General features: G+C 41.1%; 2 protein-coding genes across 3 annotated transcripts; one reads left to right on the forward strand and one right to left on the reverse strand.

Moving 5' to 3' along the window:
* Nucleotides 1–819: 819 nt before the first annotated feature.
* On the forward strand, nt 820–13,830 carry slc12a9 (solute carrier family 12 member 9). The gene is made up of 14 exons (XM_050040348.1): nt 820–1,085; nt 4,487–4,720; nt 4,859–4,993; nt 5,098–5,235; nt 6,105–6,407; nt 6,544–6,651; nt 6,881–6,992; nt 7,082–7,239; nt 7,318–7,400; nt 7,491–7,615; nt 9,561–9,753; nt 9,858–10,032; nt 11,319–11,465; nt 11,547–13,830. The coding sequence occupies exons 2-14, from the start codon at nt 4,516–4,518 to the stop codon at nt 12,386–12,388; spliced, it is 2,724 nt and encodes a 907-aa protein (XP_049896305.1). The 5' UTR covers nt 820–1,085; nt 4,487–4,515; the 3' UTR covers nt 12,389–13,830.
* A 137-nt stretch (nt 13,831–13,967) lies between these two features.
* Nucleotides 13,968–24,986, reverse strand: hsd20b2 (hydroxysteroid (20-beta) dehydrogenase 2). 2 transcript variants are annotated; one of them, XM_050040350.1, is made up of 12 exons: nt 24,860–24,986; nt 20,654–20,837; nt 19,113–19,159; nt 18,858–18,933; nt 18,635–18,745; nt 17,936–18,003; nt 17,764–17,808; nt 17,584–17,618; nt 17,408–17,489; nt 17,222–17,287; nt 14,548–14,697; nt 13,968–14,457 (listed from the first exon to the last, which is right to left on the reverse strand). In XM_050040350.1, the coding sequence occupies exons 2-12, from the start codon at nt 20,802–20,804 to the stop codon at nt 14,314–14,316; spliced, it is 975 nt and encodes a 324-aa protein (XP_049896307.1). In that variant the 5' UTR covers nt 20,805–20,837; nt 24,860–24,986; the 3' UTR covers nt 13,968–14,313. The 2 variants fall into 2 exon arrangements, with proteins under 2 accessions (XP_049896307.1, XP_049896306.1); XM_050040349.1 differs by lacking the exon at nt 24,860–24,986 and adding an exon at nt 23,754–23,834.
* Between the last annotated feature and the right edge of the window lie 122 nt (nt 24,987–25,108).

Raw genomic sequence — 25,108 nt, forward strand, 5'->3', positions numbered from 1 at the left:
ACATTTCTTACAAAGTTGCTCATTGCCTTTTCCCCCATGTTTTTGAATAAATTGCACCAATTTTCTCAGGGTTCAAAGGTTTCAACATCCAGGTTAGTCCTTCCCATAGACTTCCTTTTTTTTTTATTTCAAAACTTTATTTAACACATAGGAATTTTACAGAATACAAAACTTCAACATTACACATTTATGTCATATATCAGATATGCCACGGGGGGTAAGAGTTTACAAGAAAATATTAAAATGATCACAAATATTAATGGTTTTGATTGCCTTTTGATTAAGGGAAAATTTAATGGAATCAATGCACTGCTTGACCTCACTGTAGAAAGCAACAAAAGAAGGTTTTCTATGTGTAAACTTACATTTGTGAATGTGAAATCTTGCTAAAAGTATTATGAGATTAATAATAAATGTTTCATTGGGATTCCTGTTAAAGTCAAAGAGTCCAAACAGCACATTGAATTTCCCAAAGACTTCCGCATAAGATCCCCTCTGTGTGTATGGACGTCATCTCTGTCACAACAGTGACCCCTGGTGGTGAAGACTGGTATTACAGTCCAACTTTACATCAGCGCCTCGTGCCCATACAGTACAGTATGTTTATGTTTTCTTAGTGCACAGGCAACAGCAGGTAAACAATTTAAAGCACCACCTCATGCACACTTAGTGTCAGCTCATACATCATTGGGGATGACGTCACGTCTGTTCGCAAATAAGGGGCGTGGTTATTTGAGCCTGGCAGTACCTTTGCTCATATTTGAGTTATGTCTGCCCTCCCCTCCCAGCAGTCACATGGGCGGTTTCTGCTCTCCCGTGACACTTTTGAACAAATAATAAGGGGCCGAGGCGTGCCATGGCTGCTGTGTTGTTATTGGGCAGCACATTTTACACAGCATCCAACTCTCGGGCCAGCTCAGTGCCGTCCACCGGCCTGTGCCGTCATATCTCACTGTCCACTGCGCATCTGACCCGGGACACATCTAGCAGACACACACGGCTGAGACAAGCAGAGGAGGACAGCCTCAGTGAGCATCTGAAAGAAGCAGGAAGTGTGTGAAACTGTCTCGGGGAGCTTCAGCGAGGTAAGAGTGTGTGTCCTCGGTGTTTCAGGGGGGGTAGTGAACACCACAGGGTGTGTATGGCCGTAAATATCCTGGATGTTGCTGTGTGAATGGAGCACTTTACACTGGGTGTGTTGCTTTGTGACAGCCAGACCCGGCGAGGACACTTCCTGAATGAGAGCCTCAAAATGTCAACAAACATTTACCCAAGATGCAGCTGCAGATGTGGCGTATTGTTCAACCATGATGTTTTACCTTGTTTGCCCCCAAAAAAGACGTAAAGTTTTAATGCCGCAGTTGCTCCACCCTCATGCTACGTATATGTGACGGAAACGGTGATTTATTTTGGTAACCGGCTTGTTTCTGAAGTGAGGTCCGCGGACCCTGACAGGGCCTCTGTACATAGGTTTAAGCGGTCTGCAGAAACATCAGATGTCAGCTGAGTGCGTCACTATCAGCATCCTGCAGAAGATGAACATGTGGCTTCATGCCACCTGCAACACGATAAAGGAACCAACAGAGTGAACCTAATTGATATTGATCAGTGCATGTTGCGATGCATACAGTTCTCACTGCATATTATACTTCCCTGTTTAAACCCGCTGACAAGTCATCCCCCCATGATGGGGCTGTCAGATGGATTTTACTCAACACTTACAAATGTTGTGCAACTAATTAAAAAATAAGTGTTTTAACAGACTTCCATTCAGCCAGTGGTGAAAAGAAATGCCCATAGTTACAGTAGCTCAAACAAATCTGTCAATTCTGGATCAATCGTCAGTCTAAAACTCAAATATATTCAGCCAATCTTCAGGCAGGACAAACAAAAGCAGCAAAGTTGCATCCTTTCTGCAAGGATCTGTCAGTTTTTGAGATTTTGCTTGAAAAATGGCTGATATTGATCTATTATCAAAACACATTCATTTTCTATCAGCTAATTGATTATAATAGACTCATTATCTCAGCCCTATAATATCATGTTAAAGTCCTACTGTAGGTAGACAAGAGTCAGTAACTGGGTGTGACCCTGATGATAATTAGTACTTAACGTCTCGTCATGTCCCATCATGTTTTGTTGTGTAAGACGTCTGTCCTAGAATAGTCATGTGATTCCTGCAGCTGATTTAATATCTTACAGAGAGGAGTATTGTTGAGGCAACAATGGCAATAGCTTCAGTGATGAAAGCCGCCTCCTCGAGAAAGAATGGGAAAGTTACGCGGGCGTCTGAGAGACAGAAGACACTCAAGGTCACCTGTGCACACGGAGGCACGCTCAGGCTGCTCAGCTGAGGTTTGCGCTCTTCTTTGAGCTGCGTGTAAAATCAGACAAGTAGCTGTGAATCAGCTGACTGCAAATACCAGCGTGAGGTGTGAAGCAGCAGCTGTCATTAAGAAAAGCGAAACATAAACTTCTTGTAAGCTCTCTCTGGTGGGATTTCCCTGCTTGATCTCTGTATTGTTTATTTAAGGGATGTTAGGAGGGGAAGTGACTGATTGGGAAAAAGGAACAGAACAGGTACTACATTGTAGTATCAGGTGACTTTGTGGCAAACTTGTTTGACTTCAACTGCATGCTGGTGTTGAGCCACTGAATCTGACTCGTGAATGTTGAGGTTTATCTTGTCAAATCCCAATTTCTTATCAGCTGCTCAAAAGCCTCAAAACTTAGTTCTTAGAGGAATATGTCACCCACAAAACACCCCATTTGTACTTCAGTTAGCCATGTTACCTTGGATTTGTGAAGAAAACAGTTTTTCTTGCAGGCCTCCACAGAAAACTGCAAAAATATTCTCTCAGATGACTCGTGCAGTAAAATTCCAGTCTCATTGATCGAGGCATATGCTCAGTACTTCCTAAACACGTGCATTTTCACTAAAACAATACTATTTATAACTGAACAGAAAGTGAAACTTATCTCTTCAAAGCCAGACTCAAATACTAAGTTTTTGTAGTGAATGTGCAGTGTTTGGGAAGTACTGAGCATACAACTGGATAAATGACACTTAGATTACACTGCACGAGTTGTTTTAGAGTTTGTGAACAGTCTTTTGTTAAAGACGGTCCCCAGTCAATCAGTAAATCAATATGTTGGCCTTTTTCCATAGAGGATTGTGAGAAAAACAGTTTTCTTTGTGAATGGCACGACTAAATGTTTCATAAATGGTCATTTTGTTTTTTAAAGTAAACACTGTTTGTATGAGACTGGAAGCATTCACAAGGCAGTGCGTGACATGTCACTGTTCAGTGCACATGACGATCTTCATTAATAGGAAGTGCTAGAAAGGGTAGAAACGTCGCTGTGGGTTTGTGGCTTGTTACAACACAATGTAAAACAGAGTTAACAAAAGCTGCTGTGTACATCATGACATATTACTGACATAATATTCTGCATTACTAATAAATGCTCTCACTTTGTCCCTCACCATGATTTTTTTTTAACAAGACCACATATTGCGTGTAAAAACACAGATAAATGTGGACCCTGTGCAGGACATGTTACATCCTTTACCTCGAAGGCTTTCTCGCAATATTTCAGGGGGAAGAGGAGAACTAGTCATGGGACATACTTAAAGATATCTGTTTGCCTGCTGGCCTAATGATGACAAAGCTGAAAGAAAAAAGAGACCGTGATCTTCATAATCAATCGCATTCCTCTTTACTGTACTAGCACAGTGCTGTATAACCAGGCAATTAACAATATTTTAAAGGTCCAGTGTGTAGGATTTATGAGGATATATCGGCAAAAATGGACAGCCCTCCGAATTGGAGTCTGGGCTTTTCCGAGGTGCGTTCATAAGCTGTTTATTTCATTGCAGATATTTATAATGATTCTCTGAAAGAACAAAGCAGACACGCCTTATTGCAAGATCCAAATCTTTGTCAAAACTTGCTGTGATTTTTCAGTGTGTAAGTTGTTGGCTCGGAGGTTGGTGTTGTTGTTTCCTGTGGCAAAGGGGATGTAGACACGGCACACACAGATAGCGGAAGGAAGGGATAATGCTGGCCTAAATCAGCAACCCAGCAGCAGGTTTATAGCCACAGCGTGCATCCAGTTTCCCCAGAATGAGCCGTTTATATCCACATACGGAGCAGGTCCTCCTCCACGTAGTCCACCATGTTGTTTCTACAGTAGCCCAGCACGGACAAACAAACACTTGCTCAAACAGGGCTACTTGCGTTTTCACAATTTCACTCTTTTACATCGGCCACTACAAGTCTACTACATGCTTAGCACCCAGGAGAAGTTATAGTGGGTTGCAATCTGCAACCTCACCGCTAAATGCTGCCAAATGCTACACACTAGACCTTTGTAGATGAGCGGTTAATAAGCATGTTAGATTTCCCTTTAGCAGCTGATTAAATTCTTCAGTTACGTTTATTTCCGTTTGAAACCTGTCCTCATTTATTTCTTTTTCTCACAGGGTGAGCAGACTAATCCCTCTCACCAACCATGTCAAACGAACGCACCCCTCTGATCACCTCGGGGGTATGTGGTCTGGCTGTGACTGCAGCAGCATGCGGCACAGAACCAGACGCCACCCCCGAATCCGGCTCCGAGACCCCAAGTAAAGACCCTCGACAACTGAACACTTTTTTCGGGGTGATGGTGCCGACCATCCTCTCCATGTTCAGCATCATACTGTTCCTGAGAACAGGTGAGCGATGTGTGTATGAAGAGATCAGAGAAGCTGTTTGGGGTTGTAGTCAGTGGGTGTTTGTATGAGTCACTTACAGTATAACTGAGTCATTGTGCTGTACAGTAGAGACTAACAGTGACGTGATCTCTCTTGCAGGGTTCGTGGTTGGTCACGCAGGACTGTTACAGGGTCTTCTAATGGTGATTGTAGCCTACACCATTATATCTCTCACAATACTGTCCATCTGTGCCATTTCAACCAACGGTGCTATACAAGGAGGTGGAGCCTACTGTATCCTTACAGACCAAACCGTTAGTTTCCTTGAGTGTTGTTTGATAATGTTGTTTGTTTCGTTCATTTCAGCTGAAACATCAACCTTAACAAAATGTAAACAGACATGATAAGCAGGTCTCTGGGCCCAGAGTTTGGAGGAAGCATTGGTTTGATGTTCTTTCTGGCCAAAGTCTTTGCGTGTGGAGAGTATGTTCTTGGTCTCGTGGAGGCGATACTTGACGTATTCGGTGCGGATCCTGGTAAGTTTTTGCTTATGTTCTGTTCCAAGTTCTGTCATCGTCTTATTTAGCAAAGGACTCAAGTTACATGACTTCAGTTTAAGTCAGACTTAAGACACAAATTTGGTTACTTTAAACTCGACCTGACAAAATCTAAAAAGACTTGCCACTCGACTTGGAGTCGGCAATGAACTGATTAGGTGTTGGTCAAGGTCACTGTGACCTCATCTGTCTCATTCTTGTGAATGTGATATCTCAAGAAGGCCTTGAGGGAATTTCTTCTAATTTGGCACAAACATCCACTTAGACTCAACAATGAACTGATCAGAGTTTGGTGCTCAAAGGTCAAGGTTACTGTGACCTTGCCTCTGTGTCTTTCTCACAAATGCTCACAATCTCAAGGATGCCTTAAGGACATTTCCTCCAATTTGGCACAAACGGCCCACAATTTGGTAGTAGAAGGTCAAAAAAGGTCAAACATGTTTTTGCCATACCTCAAGAATTCACATGCTAATTATGACAACATTTCACACAAATGTCTGAAAGGATAAAGGGATGACATTATACATATACGGTATCCAAAAGGTCAAAGTTCACCTTCACTGTGACATCATAATGTTCTGCAAGAACACTTGATGTATGAAGATGTGTGCTGAGATGTGTGTGAAGCACCCATGTTTTCACAGACATGGATGTAAACTCTAAGTGCAACTTGACTGGTTTGTGGATTTGACTTGTTTAGGACTTTAAACTCAAAGTTTAGGACTTGGAAAATGACTAGGGACTTGACTCAGGACTTGCAAAGCAATGACTTGTTCCCACCTCTGTCATTTAGTACACACTTATTCTTGAAAAGTCTCAGTTTTCTGTTTCCTCTTTCTCTGTTATAGAGTCATCTGTGTCCCAGGGGATACGGGTGCTTCCTCAGAGTTACTGGTACACAGTGCTGTACTCCACTGTCGTCCTTCTGCTGTGTCTGCTCGTGTGTCTGGTCGGCGCCCACATCTACTGCCGTACCGCCTTCGCCATCCTGCTGGTGGTCACCGTATCCTTGCTGTCCATCTTTGTCAGTTCTGTGGCGGTCAAGCCTCGTGATTTCGTCATCACCCACAAGGGATCTGGCAATGAGACCCTCCGTTACAATGCCAGCTACACGGGCTTCAATGCCACCACGCTGAGGAACAACCTGGGCCGTGAGTGTTGGGGCAAGATGTTGGTGTTTGTGAGGATATGAAAGTACATCCACAAGAAAAGCTACATGGCGCTTGTAAATTTAGGTGCATCTATTACAGGTCTCACTGTTGTTCCTCTTTTGTGTCCTCGTTGCAGCTGGTTACTCTTTGGACTACAGCACCAACTCTGTCATGTCTTTTGCCACCGTGTTTGCCGTCATGTTCACCAGCTGCACTGGCATCATGGCCGGAGCCAACATGTCAGGTTAAAGCTTGTTGTCTTACTTGTATAATCACATAGCAGTGAAGAGTGTCATTGGAACGTGACCCATTGTGTCATTACTACTTTTACTTCTGAATTATGTTCATGCAATTACGCAGAGCAATATCAAACAACAGATATGTTTATACACATATTGCAATAAAGTAAATCTGCATTATACACACACATATGCACATGCTTATGTTTGCTCTCACTCCACATCTCTCTGAAGGGGAGCTGAAGACTCCGAGTATTTCCATCCCTAAAGGCACCATTGTAGCCGTCTGTTACACTTTCACGGTCTACGTCCTCCTCTTTATCTTGATCAGCGCCACCTGCGACAGGTCTGAAAAGCTTCATAATAGTGTTGTAATAAGCAAATAAGCAGTTGAGGTCATGACACAAATCATAAGTAATTTGCTTCTGTTTTTAGGACTCTGTTAATTCAGGATTATGGGTTCCTCCAAAGAATAAACATCTGGTCGCCGTTCATCACCATCGGGATATACTGCGGTGCTCTGTCAGCTGCGATGTGCTCTCTGATCGGAGCGTCCCGTATCCTCCATGCTCTTGCTCTGGATCAACTCTTTGGTAAGGCTTGATGTTTTTGTTCATCACATCAGTGTCTTCCTCAAAAGTTTTCTAAGAGACTTTTGTTTCCCACCACAGGTTTGCCGTTAGCCCCAGCTGCCATCACATCAAGCTCGGGGAATCCGTGGGTGGCAGTGCTGTACACCTGGGGTCTGGCACAGGTGAGCAGAGTTTCTGCAGTGTGCACTCACATATTTTTAGAAATACAACTGGTGGCCTGAGCTGTGGTTTGTGGTGTGTTTGTGTTTCAGTGTGTAGTGTTTGCAGGCCAGCTTAATGCCATAGCAAGTTTGGTGACTGTTTTCTACTTGCTTGCCTACGCTGCGGTCGACCTGGCCTGTTTGGCTCTTGAGTGGGCGTCAGCACCAAATTTCAGGTAATAAAAGATCAATTACTATTAAAGGAAAAATAAAAAATCAGTAGGCATTGCAGTCATATTTTTCATCAATCTGTAATTCAGTCCAACAGTGAAGTAAAATCAGAATTCAGAATAAAGGTAAAATATTACAATTTAAAGATACACCATGCAAGATTTTTCTTAAAAAGAATGAAATGAAATAAATAAAATGTATAGACTCATACAGAAGTAATCCCTCTCAGTCATCGCTTCTGACTCCCTTGGAGTATGTGGCAGTGTATTTATCTGCAGGGACCTTGCCCTCTGCCTGTGTTTGTTTTTCTTATTTTGCTGCTGTCGTGACGTTTATGGACTGCAACCTGCTGCAAATGGGAAGTTTTACAAAAAGGTAGCGACCAGGTGCAGACAAAGAAAATCGCAGACACTGTGCCAAAGAAACACAAAATATAGGGTGCTGAAATCACCAAGCAGACAAAGCTCACTCCAAAACAAGAGTGAATCTGCGGTTGGTTTTTATCCACTGGCGAGCGCTGAAGGAAAGTATGGGGATGAAGAGCTATCTAGAGTTCACCTGCTTTTTGTTGGACACGTAGATGTCGGCCTTTAGCTTAGTTAGCTTGCTAAAGTACTGGCTTTTCAATCACAACAAATGTCACACTGCTAATAGGGTTGTAAATCAGTTTAAGAGTTTACGATATGATGCATCAATTCGGACAACACTATGTTATTTGGTATTACAAAGTCCACCACAATTTGACTTCAAGTCAGTTCAGGGGCCTGTGATTGATATGAGATGACATTAGTAAATATCCTCGTCTTGTTTTTTTGGCTGCTAGGTGCTAGCACTTTTTGAATGTTTAGGAAGGAGGTGCACTTGGACAGACGTGCCATGTGAATGTTATGTGGAAGGCGATTCCTGAATCAAGCAGGTACAACTCGGAAACCCTTTTGCTCTGAGGCGACAGTGCTAACCGGTGCTGCTCCATGCTGCCCCTAAATATCCTAAATATGACAATATGTATTGATGTTTTCACTTTGCATCAATAAAATCTGCCCCCCTATTGCCCCCGAATTATAAGCTGGAGATGCATCTCACCTCAGATTCTTCAAGTTGAGCAGTATGTTTTGTGTGTTTTGTTTTTTGTATATATTTTTTGTCAGTCAGTGTGCAGTGTACTTCAGATGATGTTTCGATCCCCAGATGTAGCTGTAGAGTGAGCGCTCCTTGCTTTCACTCTGCTCTCCAGAGTGTTACAGATAGCTGCAGACCCAGAGCCAGGGTGAGTCTGAGCGAGATGGAAGTAGCTACCACGAGGAAGAGAGGCTTTTCATAACATTTTAATCTGCCCTCTGCTTAGAAGTGGTGAATTTACAGCTCACAGCAACTTAATACGATACAGCTTCTGGCTTTTGTTTGATATCTAGTTTCAGAGAAAAATATTGTTGCACATTTATGACCTGTGGTTAGCATGTATTAGCATGGAGGGCTAACTTGCTTTAAGCCTGTTTGTCCTGACAAACCCTGTTCAGACTCTCAAACTATTTGAAAAAAAATAGCTGATAATATAATATAATATAATATAATATAATATAATATAATATAATATAATATAATATAATATAATAAGGTTTGAATGTTTGAACCTGTTGCATCATAAGGCCATAAGTGTGGCCATAGATTATGGCCCATGATGTAGGAACAAAACTAAAACTGCTCAGGGGCACTAGTAAATAAATATAAAGTGGCTTTTTTTAGAGAGTACAGGCTCATAAAGTGAGGTTTGAAAGCCAGAAGTTTTAGCCTCAGGCCTCAACATCACAAAGGTTAACAACCCAATCAGCCTCGCTTGGATTTATTACCATCATATATTTAATGGGACAATAAAATAATATTTATTGTCTCTCTCTGCTTCTGTTTTTCATGTGACCGTCAGCCACAGTTTTTTGTCTCTGTGTTTCACAGACCGACCTTCCAGCTCTTCTCCTGGCACACCTGCCTGCTGGGCATCCTGAGCTGTTTAGTGATGATGTTCGTCATTAACCCCGTGTACTCCTCAGGCAGCATCGTCCTCCTGTTACTGCTGCTGCTTTTCCTCCACTACAGATCGCCCACCAGCAGCTGGGGCTACATCAGCCAGGCTCTCATTTTCCATCAGGTATCTTGACTCATCCAGACACACACACACACACACACACACACACACACACACACACACACGTGCCACAGTTTGTCAACAGTGCTGTTTGTCTTTTGGTTTAGGTGCGCAAGTATCTGTTGATGCTTGATGTGAGGAAGGACCACGTGAAGTTCTGGAGGCCGCAGGTGTTGTTAATGGTGGCCAACCCTCGCTCTTCCTGTCAGCTCATCCTGTTTGTCAACCAGCTGAAGAAGGGAGGACTGTATGTGTTGGGCCACGTGCAGCTGGGAGATCTGGGTAATTCTCTGCGGATGGTCTGCGATGGCCATCTGCACCTAACAGTATTAAATTACTCTTATCTTTGGATCATTTTGGAGGTTAGGTAGCCAAGTGAAAGTAACCTTCTCATGTGCCTGGAAGCCTTTCACTGATGTGTCGAATCAACATGGCATCATGTGATGCTTTTTTTAGTTCACTCAAAAAGCACATGAACAGGCTGAGCAGGAATTATAACAGAAGGTTACGTATCAGTAAAGCTGTGTAACAGCTCTGACCGGCCTACCTGAAGTCCACCGGCACCATCATGGAAGACTACCTTGTGGGCTTTCACTTTCCATCTGCTGCTTCTGTTGCATTATTAATAACAGAATAAATTTCCTCTGTATCATTGTTGTATCACACCTGAGAGTTTAAGCCAGCTGTCTTTGAATTCAGCCACATGTCTAGCTCCTTGGTTATTTTGCTAAACAGACATATCCTTTCAAACTGTAAGAAAATGTGTTGCGTGTGCAGCACAAGGGTTCAGAGAGCAATGTGCTGACACTTTCTCTCATTCATTCACTCACTCACAGTTTGCTTGTCTGCCCCCTAGTGACCATTAGGCTACACTGCAAAGTCTACAAACAAGACATAACTTGCTTGCAGTGATGTTAACAAGCAACTGAGCTCAAGTACTGAACTTAAGTGAAAATTTGAGCTACCATTATTCCATCCAGTATTTTTTTCCTTCTACTTTATACTCCAGCACATTATACTGTTTAATATTGCACCTTTTACTTCACCACATTTGTTTGACAGCTGGAGTTAGTAGTTAATTTTCAGACTTTGGGCTCTGGGCTGCTTACAAAGAGGTCAAATTATACAATATTTAGTATAAAAATTTGTTAAGAATAGTCAACCACTGGATCCACTCGACAAAACTTAGTATATATAAAGTCTGCCACAACCAGCCACCACAGTTAAATGCTATTTATGCATTGATGCATCACTGTTAACAATCTAATAATGTTATAAATAATAAATCAGGCCCAGGGGACATTTGACTGCAGAACAATTACTTTTACTTTCAGTACATTTAACTGATAGCACATATGTTCTTCTACTTAGGTAAGATTTTAGATTCAGGACTTTCACTTGTAATGGAATCACATTATCTTGTGATTACTTAAGTTAAAGACCTGAGTACTTCTTCCACCACTCCTCTGAAATTCTGCTGAGATCTGCATCTATTAAATAAAGCCCTGTATTGTATTACATTATTCAGTTTTATGCAGTAAATTCATTTCTGCCTTCCCTGTGTTTAGACTCCCTGCCATCAGACCCAGTCCAGCAGCAGTACAACTTCTGGTTGAGCCTAGTTGATAAACTCGATGTGAAAGCCTTTGTAGACCTGACGCTGTCTCCCTCTGTCAGACAGGGAACACAGCATCTCCTGCGCATCACAGGCCTAGGTAAGTTCTGATTTCTCTTATCCCTCTACATTCAGTAGATTATGATGTTACTTTACCTGAACTTCTGTCTCCTTCTACAAGGTGGCATGAAGCCCAACATGCTGGTTTTGGGTTTCTATGACAGCTGCACTCCCGAGGACTTCTTCCTACAAGATTCTGCGTTCTGTGATTCTTCTGTGGGACAAGGGAGTGACGGCGAATATAATTTTGGAGTTGATTTGCCTTCATTACAGGCCCATTTCCCCCCAGTGCGACATGTTGAGAGCCCACGCTGGCTATCACCAGAGGAGTACATAGGGATCATTTCTGACGCCATTAAAATGAACAAGAACGTGTGCCTCGCCCGCTATTTCTTCCAGTTAGAGGGAGAGGATAAAGACAGCAAGGTGGATGGGTCTGAGCGGACAATAGATGTGTGGCCTCTCAACCTGCTCCAGCCAGGCAGCCGTGATTATGAGGACGTTTGCAGCCTCTTTCTGCTGCAGATGGCCTGCGTGCTCAACATGTCCAACAAGTGGCGCCATGCAAGAATGAGAATCTTTCTGAATGTGGAGACTGAGTCCAGCGACCAGGGTTGGGTGGTAAATGAAGAGACGTTCAGAGAGCTGCTGAGGAAGCTGAGGATCAGGGCGTCAATAAAGATTGTGCCGTGGGACTCTGTGGTGCAGCACCACACTCAGCCAGACGGGGAGCCCCCTGCAGGGCCGACACAAGCTCTGTCCGAGGACTTCCTGTCCGCTGTGAACAGTATGTTGATGGAGCACAGCTCGCAAGCTGCTGTTCGCTTCCTGTATTTACCTCGACCCACCGCCCAGCGCAGCCTGGCGCAGCAGTACTTGGCTCAGTTGGAAGCAGTGACCAATAACTTAGGGCCAACGCTGCTGATTCACGGTGTCACCCCAGTCACATACACTGACCTGTGAGCATGTGCAGTCGTGAGTTTTGTCCATTGATACTGTAGGTCTCATCTGTGTAAATACAAACTCTGGTTACATGTACAAAGTTACACCGTGGATGCTAAGGACAGTGTGCAGCACCACTTATCATATGTTTACCTAATACAGCTTTTGTCTTGTTTTACTCTTGCTTACATGAGGACTACAGTCAGTGTGAGTGCATTTTTAAAATACGCCACTTGAGGACATTCAAATAGGATATTTTCCTATTGACATATACTTGAACTGTCTTGGTGAATGAGCCAAGAAATGGGGGAATACTAACTAACTTTGTGGGTATGAGTTACTTTGATATATAACCTCTTGTTTGCATTAGCTTTAGGCACATATGAGACAGAAATTAGGAATGCGTCAAAGACTCTTCAGAACAAAAACACATATTGTTTGGAACAATACGGGTTGTTTGAGACAATAGAAATGTCTAGATACAGTTTCAGGGATAATATGATGAATTTGTGATACCAATTGACCATGGTAAAAACAAATTATGATAATATATTAAAGGGATAGTTCAGTTTTTTTAAGTCGGTATTTATGGGGTACTTGTCTGGTGGCTAAAATACATTTTGTTGCTAACTCCTATCCACAGTAGTACATCACTTAGCATCCATGTCGGACCCCAGCCTGCTTCTTCAAACTAGGGGCATGCTGCCTGACGTCTATTGTATGTAATAAACTAACTATGAATAAGTACCTTGTACAGCCTGACTTCAAAAAGTCTGAACTGTCCCTTTAATGCATAGTAATTGTTTTTTTTTAACTCCTGTTTTTTCTTCTGTCTTTATCCTACGTTGCCACATCTCTGATGGACCAAATGATCCAAAGACTTTTTGTCTCTGAGCTGAATTGAACTCTGACTTCTGTTTTCCATGTTCCTCTGTTGCTGTTGAACATGCATCTCTAGTCTTCACAAAGGGAACTGTTTTATACATTTGACCTCAGAATGATGAACAGCATGTGTTGCTGTTGTATGTGCTAACTTGAAACGTATGTTGGAATCGTGTGCTTCATAATGGCGACTGTCAAAAATACACACCAAAAAAAAGGGTTATACTGATGGTTACTCTGGAGCTCCATTCTTATCCAGTCTTCATTAGGACCGGGACTAACGATTAATTGGACCAAATCAAGATTGAAACCATAGAAAGTTGTCACTTTTTAAACACAATTAATTTACCTTCATGTAAATGTAACTGTTTTCTTGTCATGTGTTTTTTTGTAGTGCCACAACACTCACACAAAGCTTTTCACAAAACACAAATGGCAAGATGCTGAAAAAAGTCATTTGCACATAGAGATGGTTATAAAATAACAGTGTCTTGTAATGGGCCAAAAATGGCATGGCGCTTACATAAAAATGCATTTATGAATGAATGCACAACTTTTTGGCATCTTCCGTCTTGAGTTGTAGTTAATGGACTGACGCTTGTGTACTAATATCTGTTACTGCGGATGTACTAAACTGCTCATAGGAGTAAATATATGCCAAATGTACTATGTATTTGTATCTTTGTAAATGTAATACTGCAAGATATTAACAGAAAAAAATATTTAAAAGATTTCTTTAATGCAACACAAACACACTGTGTCTGTACATCCATTCAAATAGTATAAATATTAATGAAACAATGGAGACTTAGTTATACTTAGCTGCAGATTTGCTCCATAAAGAAAAACTTCATGCAATAATTAAGGGTGAATAAATGTACAAAATATAACAAAATATACATGTATATTGTAGCCTATTTATTACAGTAACCTTGCTATGATATTACACACATTGTCTGGAAAGCGGACCTAGAGTGGAGATATTAAAAAGCCTCTATACAGCAGTAAAAGTCGCAGTTCATGTCTGTAAGAGCTTCAGCTTCTGTGCAGATGCAGGAACATGACTACTCCTCCTTTTCACCAAGCCTCTCCTTCTCCCTGCACACTTTTAGATCATGTTTGCTGTCATTTCTGAGGTTTCGTAGCTTTCTTATGAAGAATGATGACATACGTAACCAGTTGGGCACGAGCATTGTTATAGCAGCGTTCTGTAGGATGATGGAAGAGAGAAGAAGAGACAGTAAGACATCATAGCAGCCGAGTGTTTTTAAGTGATCACAGTCTCTTAGCCGTCTGACCTGGAGTGCATGGGACAGGCAGCCGTTGGTGTAGCAGGTGTGACCCACAGTGTTCAAGGCCTCACGGGCGAAACTGGGAGCACTCTTCACAAAGCAGTTGGTTTTTAGGTTTTGTGTCATGTTGGTGGACACCATGAATGGGGCCACACACTGTGGAAAAATTGACATATTCAACTTTACATCAAAGGCCAACATATTACTGACGGACTCTCAACAAAAACACCTCTGACACTGAACAATGCTTAATCCAGTGTAGGGTATTTCCTTCAGTGAGCAGCAGGGGGCGAAGGTTCATTTCTTAAACTGCATGCTTTCCCAACCAATAAAAGCACACTGATGATTGCAGAAACCTTAAATGTATATCTTTTATACAAGGACGCTGCCTTTGTATATGGGACGCCTGCTCTACCCACTAAGCCACAAACTGCCCAAATTTATTTACTTTTTTTTTTTTTTTGATAGCCAAATTTAAGGGATTGAAGCCCAGAGTGCTGAGGCAGAAAAAAAGTGTGGTTTCAGTGATGCTGACTCACCTAGAATTTAATCTCTATTATTGTCAGATGATTGCTTAAAAAATTGTTATTATTCTGGATTAATTCATGACATAAAATTTAAAACCTTAGGCATTTTTACAATTTAAGATCAGTGACTGGATACAACAGTTTTAAAACTGTGAGCACTTGACATAGTAAGCATAGTGGCATTTCAAGCCATGTGCAATTATAACAGAGTGTGGAAAGCTGTTTGCCTGCAGGGTTTCCTGCCTGAAAGGAATTCCTTGGTAAAAGCTGGTCGAAGAGTTGCGGTTTGGATTTGCCCTTCAGGCAAGCCTCTAATTTGTACTAAAAGGTTAATATGTTGGCATGTCATAGTAAGAAAAGCTCAGGTGAAACTGATAACATTAACAATGGCTGAGTAGAAATTAATACACTTGTGCTTTTCCTACTATGACAAGTCAAAATGTCTGCCTTTATAAAAACTGTATGTATTTTAAAGCCACACACTTCATGGCATGTTTGGACTCATTACCTGTCTCTCTGCAATTTTATTAGCTGTTTGAAGTAGTAACATATTTCTTGTAAAGAAGATAGCTGACAAACTTTGGTCACTGAAAGTGGTTTTCCAGGACAACATGGCTAACTGCTAGCTTGTTGAAGAAGACGCTTTTTTTTGTTTCCCTTATGTGTTATTATCCAGAGGTGATGTACTTGGTCAAGAACAGGCTTTCAGGGTGGAAATAATTTTTCTGAGAGGATTATGAAACATGAAAGCAGTCAGACAACGCGGTAAAAGTGAGCTTCTTTGAGTTAGCAGCTAACAGTTAGCCAACAGCTAACAGTTAGCCAAACTGACAGCGCACACAAACGGGAAATTGAGCAGTTTAAAGGCACATTAAAGAGACCAGGTATGTAACCACTCCAATTATCACCTGTGTTTAACTTCATGTGACTTATCACATTATGTTCAGTTGTAACATTGTGTTAGCTTATGGTTTTAAATCTCTCCAAAGTGTTTCCCCACCATTTTCCACCTGATAACACTGAGCCAGGCAAAAATCTCACGATATCAGGCCACTTGAGTCTGTTACTGAGTCTTTCTTCCTGCATAACAAGCCAGTGCAGTTTGATAAATCCATCATCTTTCCAGTCATTTTCAATCAAGAGTCAGTTTGTCTTAATTCCAGAGTGCTCTGCATTGTTTTTATTAAATAGATATAGATAGATAGATGTAGACTTATCTTGTAGTAAGTTTAGTTTTGGTTGAGATCATATCTTTTTGAAGAAAATAAGACTTTTGAGGCTAAATAATAGATGATTGTAGTATTAACTTAGTAATAAGTACATGTGAATGACCTAAGGGACTGTTCTTGGCTTAAAAGTGTTTGTTTTTTTGAAGCTGTGTTATTTTTTTTAATGGAAAATATGAAGAAAACATGTTTGTCAATTATCTGTGTTTTCATGACAAAGACAAGACGTCCACAGGCTGAAAATAGATCTTTCGTGATAAAAACTATGAGGAAATGTATAATTTGTTTTCACTGACGAGATGAGATGGGACCAAAATGTTAGTGAAGAGCAATATGACATTCAAAATGAGAGGAGAGGAGCACAGAATGATAAATTGTTCTATGAAATGTATGAGAAAAATGTCTTAAACTGGAAGCTGAGAATGGCTGTGCGCCTAATGACGTACAGTATGAGCAGTATGACATCGCAGCACCAGTTGTAGGCGCCAGGGTGTTTTGCTTGACTTCAAAACAGTCACACCAGAGCATCAGTGTTTTGATTGTAATTATGTAGTTAATAAGCAGCGTAGGTGTCTGACTGGGGACAGTGAAGTTGTTGAATGGATTTTGTGGAGTTTGTTAACTGTTGGAAATCTTAAAATCTGACGATAATTTCTGTTTTTACAGTTCCTGGCTGTGATAGGAGGTGTAGTTTTGGTGATTTTAGAAGAAAGCATGCCTTTTAAACCCACCTGCAGGTTTTTGGGATTCAGATAGTATTTAGAATAAATACAAAATACAGCAGTTTAAAGTTGTATGTCCCTCCCTTAAGCCAAAATAAAAACATTAATTTCTCCCTGGTGCTCAAAAGATTGTTTAACATGCCTCCACTGTTTTGCACCACCCCCTCGTGAATAACAAACAGTCCCTAAGTGTAACATACTTTACCTGAACAGTGATTCCCTTTGACTTGTACTCAGCGTGCAGACACTGAGAGAAATACGTTACAAAGATCTGAAAAAGAAGAAAGGTAAAGTCAAGAAAAACAAGCTGAGCAGTGATTGTTATGAAATTGTGTGCTTATTAGTGAATATGTCAGTGTATAAGTATAAGAATATCTAGGCAACACGCTACCTTAGAGGAAGAATAAAGGGTCAGTAAAGGCTGTGGACGGACAGCCACTTCAGAGGAGATGTTGATGATCAGCCCTGTCCCTCTGGGAAAGAGATGGAAGACAAAAATTCACAAATTGATCCTCTATTCTCATTACATTTTATTAACCATCAACTTCTAGATTTTTGTGACAATACCTTTCAACCATGGCCGGAAGAATCAGTCTGGTCATCTGAGTGAGGAAAATACAAATCACCATTATCTTTTTTTTATCCAGCGATGGGCATTAACAAAAACCAAAGCTGTGCTTAGATACAGTGGAGAAGTGACTGCATAAACATATAGCAATACAGTAACTAATCAAATAGATGTCCTACCTGAGGGACTGACAGCATGTTACAGTTGATAAGCTGAGTGATTTTCTAGTCAGAATAAACACAGAAGGAAAACAATGTAAGTTATAAAGTAGAGACAAACATGACCTCTAACAGCCTGAATTAGTATTTGATTGTCTTTAAAAAAAAAGGACACGCAGGGTGCAAAAGTTACCTGTTCAGCATTTGGTATTTCCAGGAAATAGGCAAAATTATCAGAGTAGATCATTCCTACATTATTAACTGTGTGGGTGACAAAAACACAAACAACCTTGGTTATTAAACATTTGTCCTGTCAGTCTATAACTACTGAATCTGTTTCTTTCCCTTTGACTATTTGGCCTGACAGAATGAACACAGTTTGCATCACTCATTCCGGTCCAGCAATGCAGCTCTCAGGCAGCTAAATCAAACTTCGACAGGTAAGAAAAAAAATAATGGATGAGGTGGATCAGCCACAAAAGGAATAGTTGAAATTATACTCTTATTCACTTTCTTTAGTTGGCCAGATGAGAAGATTGATATCACTCTCATGTCTGTATGATAATTATGACAGACTGCAGTGGTTTTCCAAAGGTAACAAATCAACCTTCCAGCTCCTCTAATGCTCATGGGGGTATGCAGGTCTATTTCAGAGCCAGCAGCAAATATGTGAGCTTGCCAGGCGCAGGCAGTCAAGTCAAGGTCAACTTTATTGTCATTTCCACATACAGAGTACATGGGAATGAAATTGCGCTTTTTCAGGGGGTGGGGGTGAACCCATAGGATGTGTGTGTGTGTGTGTGTGTGTGTGTGTATGTGCAATATTTCTGAATTTATCTGAAATTCATCTGAAAAACTCGAGGTGTTGTGTTGTAACTGGTTGTGCTATTACCCAGAATCCCAATCTCCAGTCCTTGTAGTTCTTTGGCTATAGCAGGATAAATACTTGGGCCGTCTGTGAAGTCCACTTTGATGGTGCGAGTCTTTCGTCCATACCTATCCTCTATTGGAGATAAAGAATATTTTGGATTATTAGTAGCAGATGGACATACAAATGTGTTTAGTGTAGCAGGGAAAGAGTAGTCAAACCACAAGTTTGTTCTCATTTCACTCACCTATCTCCTTGGCAGTCATTCGTAGCTTATCATCAGATCTGCTTACCAAAATAACATCTAGGCCTCTTCTTGCAAGCTAGAAAGAGACATGCAAGACAGACAGGTTTGGTGGCTCTTTCAACCAGCAACACTATGCACAGGTGAGATCTGAAACACATGATCTAAAACAGCTCAACCAACTGTTGCAAGCTCCTAACTTGACATTTGGATCCAAAAAGAGTAAGACATTGTTGTAGAAAGGAGTTGGAGACTCACCTCGTTGGCATAAGCTTTACCAATGCCAGATGTGGCACCAGTAACAACTGCATAAAGGAAAAAGCACAGAGATGTCAGAGGAATTAATTCTACAGTCATTTCAGAATTATTAAAACCTCTGTCCATTTGTTTCACACTGTTACGAAGTCATGGCAGAAGATGTGGGTCTGACTACCAAGACAGTACAATCCACTTTACCCTGAGATTGTGAAAAATGAAGGTTGAAAATTGAATATTACACCAGTGTTGCAATGGTATGAGATTTTCACCAGTCAGAATGACCCTTAAAGGAATGACAACAGAAGGTTTATTGTTGGTTGAACTAACATTTTATCGTGGACCTGTATTTGTAAAGCGCCTTCGAGTCATCCAACCACTCAAAACACTTTTTATATTACAAGTCACATTCACACACTGGTGGCCGAGGCTACCATACAAGGTGCCACCTGCTACTCAATGTTTAACACACTCACACACCGATGGAAGCATCGTCGAAAGCAGTTTGGGGTTCAGTATCTTGCTCAAGGATATTTGACATGCAGACTGGAGGAGCTGGGGATCAAACCGCTGAAACCACTTGTAGTTGTTACTGGAAGTACGTGTATCAGAAAACAACTTTTGTTGCATTTTTAACATATCGTAGATAAGCAAATGTACCCAGTCTGATAACTGACAACTTTTACATCACGGCATACCTTGAAACCGTTATATCGCTGCAACCCTATATGACACACAAGTAGCTACCTCCCTGTCTGTCTGAAGTATGTTGTTCTTATATCAGGCAATAAAACATAACCATTTGAACTTTTGACACAGTGACCACAATCAAGTCAGCTTAGTTACTCATAAACCAGCTCTGTAAAAATTCAAACATATTTTCTGGACCCTGAGATCAGAGCAGCTAAATGAAAACAATTAGTTTAATTATTTACACCAGTGCCTATCCAACCATGACAAGTCAAAATGTCTCTGTGAAAAAGTCTTGCTGTGGACTCCACATGTCAGTGGTAGGATTTTAGAGTGAGGCAATAGGGAGAGGAAGTGGTGAAAAGTGTCCTTAAATACCCCCTGTTGCTTTGCCAGAGAAAACGCTCCCTGCCACTGTTATGTGGGCAAGATTCAGGTCACACAGAAACCCAAGACATAAAGCCCCGTTTCTTTTCATCCTCTTGTGTGTATACTGTTTGGACCCCAGATTATTGTTCTTGTCACCAGAAAAGGTGTCATAAGTGAGAAAGAACTGCACAAACTTTAAAGAAAGATGGAAAATTGACTTGAAGTCATTGCGGGTCTGCAGAGGATTGAAATGTTTGCCCGCAGAAAGACGGAAGTGAGTTGTTTACAGCATGTAATATGACCTACACCATTCACCTGTTTCACAGCTGAACTGATTTAGTCAGTGAAAGGTACATTAGTTATAATTTCCTTTATACATGACCAAGAAAGGACAAATAAAATGAACCTTAAACCTGACTGTCAGCATTTTGTTCAGACATAAAAAAGATTAGTAGAGAACACAGAGTACATTTTCTTTGACCTACCTGCCCATTGCCCGTATGTCCTTAAATCCACTTGCCAAAGCTCTGACAAAAAAAACTGTCTGAATCCACACCAACATCCCCAGGCTAGTTTGAGCATGTAGAAAATGACAGTAAATCCTCCAAAGATGGCCAGCACCCCAGTGAATGACATTTTGTCGCAGAGCTCTGGACTGAACAGGATTCCCTTGATGGATAGAGGTTTGAAAGGCGGTTAATCCAAATTTAATATTATAGGAAATGAGAACTTTTTTTATGTACTGTACTCCTCCCTGTTCCCACAGTGCTCCACCCCTCATTGTGTGCTGCTGGTAGACACTATGTGCTTGGCAGACAAATACCCTGGAGCCACACGATGTGTTCCAACTCCCCGCAGACTGAACTAAAGAACTGTTTCAATTTTTTTAAATTGCCATTCAAAGATGCAACATAATTTTCTGTCCACAAATCTTGTAACAACAGCCACCTCAGCTGCTCCCAGCGTCTGAATATTATCCCCAGCATCCTGAAGATCATCAGGATCGTCTAAGAACTTTGTACTTTATGTATTAAGTTTTCAAGCCTTTAGGTCAGCACAAGTACAGTGTTTGAGTACATAAGTAGATTGGCTAATAATTGTGCTTTTCTGTTGCAGGCTATTTCACAATTGGAAGAATATTGAGTAATAAATCAACTGAAACTTCCAGTCATAATTAGATGTAAATTTGGATGATACAAGAACAAGCGCGATTTCGCAACAATTGCAACGGCACACGCAAGCAACCGCATGTTCATGCATTCACACATACACAATCGCACACACTTGTCATTAGTCCAATGATGACTCCCTATGATAACCGGTTCATGAGCTATGAAAGACGTGGCAACAATGGTGTGTGTATTTCTTTGTGTGTGAGAGTGCGTGTTTGTGTGTGTTTGGTCATCTTACATGAATCCATTTTGAGCCAATTGGCATGACCACAAACAAACATCCTCACACACAAAAGAAAATCAGATAAGGGCATAAATCTGTTAAAAACCTTTGTGTAGAGTTGGAGTTTGAGAGATTTTTCTCAGGTGTTCTGAACAGTAGTTGTAACATTCACGACCTGCTTGTCTCCTTCAGCGTATCCTACAAACTTAAAGCAGTGTTATTGAAATTAAATGAGCAGATAAGAGCTTTTTATTGGCATGATGAGCTCCTCCAATATTCTTGAATGCAAACAAGACATTTACTGTGAAGGGATACTCCAGCAATTTATTTCACTTCAGTAAAGTTGGGCAACTCAAAAGATCTCAAAAGAGTTTAAAACAAAAAAGAATGTTGCATTTCATGTTTTAGCTCCTACTCTGGGTTGAACCCCCAAATCACTAGATCCTCCTACACTCCCCATCATGCAACCTGACAGTATCTTTTGTTAAACCTGTCATGCCTGATAAATTCCCCCATCTTTCAAACTGTATGCCCTCACTTTGTCACACAGACCTCTTGTTATACTATACTAATCTCCAAGCCCAAGCTGATATAACTCGGATGACATCACCATGACATCAATATTATTTTCTCAGATTTTGGAGAGCTCCTTCAAGAACCATGGAAGACATTATAAAACTGTTTCCACATCCTGAGAGAGTGTCGTGGGGCCATTATTTTAGCAGAGCTATTTGCAAATGTGTGTGGAAGGTTGTAACTGCATCTCAGTCCGTGTGTGCGTTATCAGATTTGTATGTGTGTAAAAGAAAATCTCTAAATGCTACTGAGATCTGCATCGTCAAATCTGTAAATTTACATGGATATTAATCTCTGAAAATTGTGAGTGTTTTGCTCCAAGAGCTGGAAATACAAACAAGTCATCAGTTACAACTCAGACAGGCCTTCCTACATGTGACTTTGCTACCCGTGACAGAGATCCACAAATGACACTGCTGGGCTGGGTAGTGGTTATTGCCAGAGACATAGAGGAGGCATGATCAAAGTCCAGCCCAGGGGCCAATTTTATTGTTCAAAATATACTCTGTGGGCCGCCCAACCCACATTATTGGTTCATCACGCAAGATCGCTTTGCATTTTTCTGTTCACCTCATGACGATTACACAGTTTGTAGACATGCACCAAGCAGGAACTACAAGGGCGGAACCAATGTGGTCTCATAAACAGAGCAAACAAGCAAACGCACGGCTACCTAACAGCAGACATGTCCTGCTAGGTAGCAGACATGGCCGCAGCAGTGTGTTTGTAGTTTATCAGGCCTTTCTTATTGCAGTGACAAACAGATGGTTTCGGATCAAGAGAACTTTATTAGCAAGCCAGTATCAGATCAGGCTTCTGCAGTAGCCTGGGAGAGATTCAGCCAATCATCGAAACTCTCCACCATTGTCCACGCATACTCCACGTTTTATAGCCTGCCAGACATCCTCATTCATATTCATAGGGCTGTGCGATATGACGATATATATCGTGTGACGAGAGAAAAATGTCTATCGTTTCATATTTTGCTCTATCATTTATATCGTTGTGACACAAATTACACTTTTTACGGCAATATTTTTCGTCATTTGGAGTCTGTCCATCTTTTGCACGGATCACATTGATAAATTACTCTTCTTGGCTTTTTAATTTGCGAAGCTTTTACGGCACTTACAGTCACATAACGAGTTTATATAACTCCGCTGTCTGTCTCTGCTGCGCTGCACAGGGCAGCCCCGCAGCACTGAGAAAGAGCAGACAAGCGAGACGGTGACAATAAATGACAATTAAAATGTGCTATATCGTGATATGTATTGTTATCGGGATATGAAATGACCTATATCGTGATATGAGATTTTGGTCATATCGCCCAGCCCTACATATTCATAATATCAGCTCATTTCTGATAGCATAATGAGATACAAAGCCATCCTCCTCACCAAAAGTGGTCATTCCTTTCTCCAGTTTCAGAAGGTTCTTTGTCCGTGCAAAACAGACTAATGTATACATTCCTTTTAGTTTCTCCACGTAGCTTTCTAGACATAAATTCTACATGCATAAACACAACATGACAGTGGCGCCTTACTGCTTCTTGGCAAGCCACCCATGAATCTATACAACATGAGGCACAAACCCCTCAATGTGCCATGCAGTTACCATATATTTATGTATCCTGTGGATGACCCCTTGTATCCTGACAGACTCATGGATTCCTGTTTGCATCTGTAGAGCTGTAGGCTCTACAGCACAGCTAGAATGATGGATTCATCCTTACAGTAAAAAAACAATGGGAGTCTGGGTGGACAGCAGTCTCTAAAAGCATTCAAAAACAATCAGCGTTAATGTACATCTGATGAGCAGACACCTCATGTTTATTATCTGTGTAAAGTCAGCAGTGAGGGCTGCTGCTTTCAGAGTAGTGGAAAGTTGAGTACTTTTTCACTGATGCATCAAACAGTTGAGGTTGTCTCATTTGTTTGCCTTTTTTTTTTAAATCAACCCACATGATGTGAGAAGCATATTCTGCATTATCTGATCTGGCTCCCATTCAAAAAAGTTTGGACATCCCCGACATAGAGAACATAGTGTACATAGATGTCCCATTGATTGCTTCGGCCCATTGATGCGATACATCAGCGTCACCACCATATCGGACTGGAAAAGCCTGGCCTGTGAACAAATACCAGCAAACAGGGTAGCTAGGGCTGTTCTGGATAAAAAGCACTATAAAGTTTGCTTTAATATCTATGTTTGATTACAGGTTTGTCTACGCATTCACAGATCATGTATGCCCTTAAAGATTTGTCCTCTTTTTTTACAAATCTCAATACATTTACAAATCTGATTACACCTACACGGATTGAGATGCAGTTGCACAACTCGCCACATGCATTTGCAAATAGTTCTGCTACAATAATGGCCCCATAGAGTACTTTCTATGCAAAGTACACTGAACTTGGTATGTAAAATAGGTGGAGAGTACATTTTTACACACTATTGGGATATTGCATGAGGTCACCAATCAAAATAATGTGACGCAGCACTTGAATCTAATCACAGGAGCGCAAAACAAAGCTATGACTCCTCCTGTGACTGCAGCAGAGATAAAAACAATAATGTACAGCCTGTGGCATCAGCAGAAACAGTCCTACCCATCCATGTAAAACCAGCGTCTGTACATAGATAAACTTCAAACACTCTTTGATTACATGTCTGAGTGATAATGTGTCTGGTGATAGTCCACGAATTCCAGTCGTACTTACATGTACAGCTCTGTGATCCAAACGATGAGAAATGAAAAACTGCTTATCAGTTAAGAGACAGACGCTTTATTATGTTTCTCTGACAATCATTGTGGGTCGGTGTTGGTGGAAGGTCAAAAAAAGCTGCACTCAAAAACTCTGTAGAACACTCAGTCCTACCACTTAAGTTAAATATTTATTTTGAAGGTGACATTTTAATTTTTAGTTGTTAACCATGATCTGTGCACAGGGTGAATAAAACAAGAGACA

This window comes from Epinephelus moara, chromosome 3 (assembly GCF_006386435.1).
Source record: "Epinephelus moara isolate mb chromosome 3, YSFRI_EMoa_1.0, whole genome shotgun sequence".
NCBI lineage: Eukaryota > Metazoa > Chordata > Actinopteri > Perciformes > Serranidae > Epinephelus > Epinephelus moara.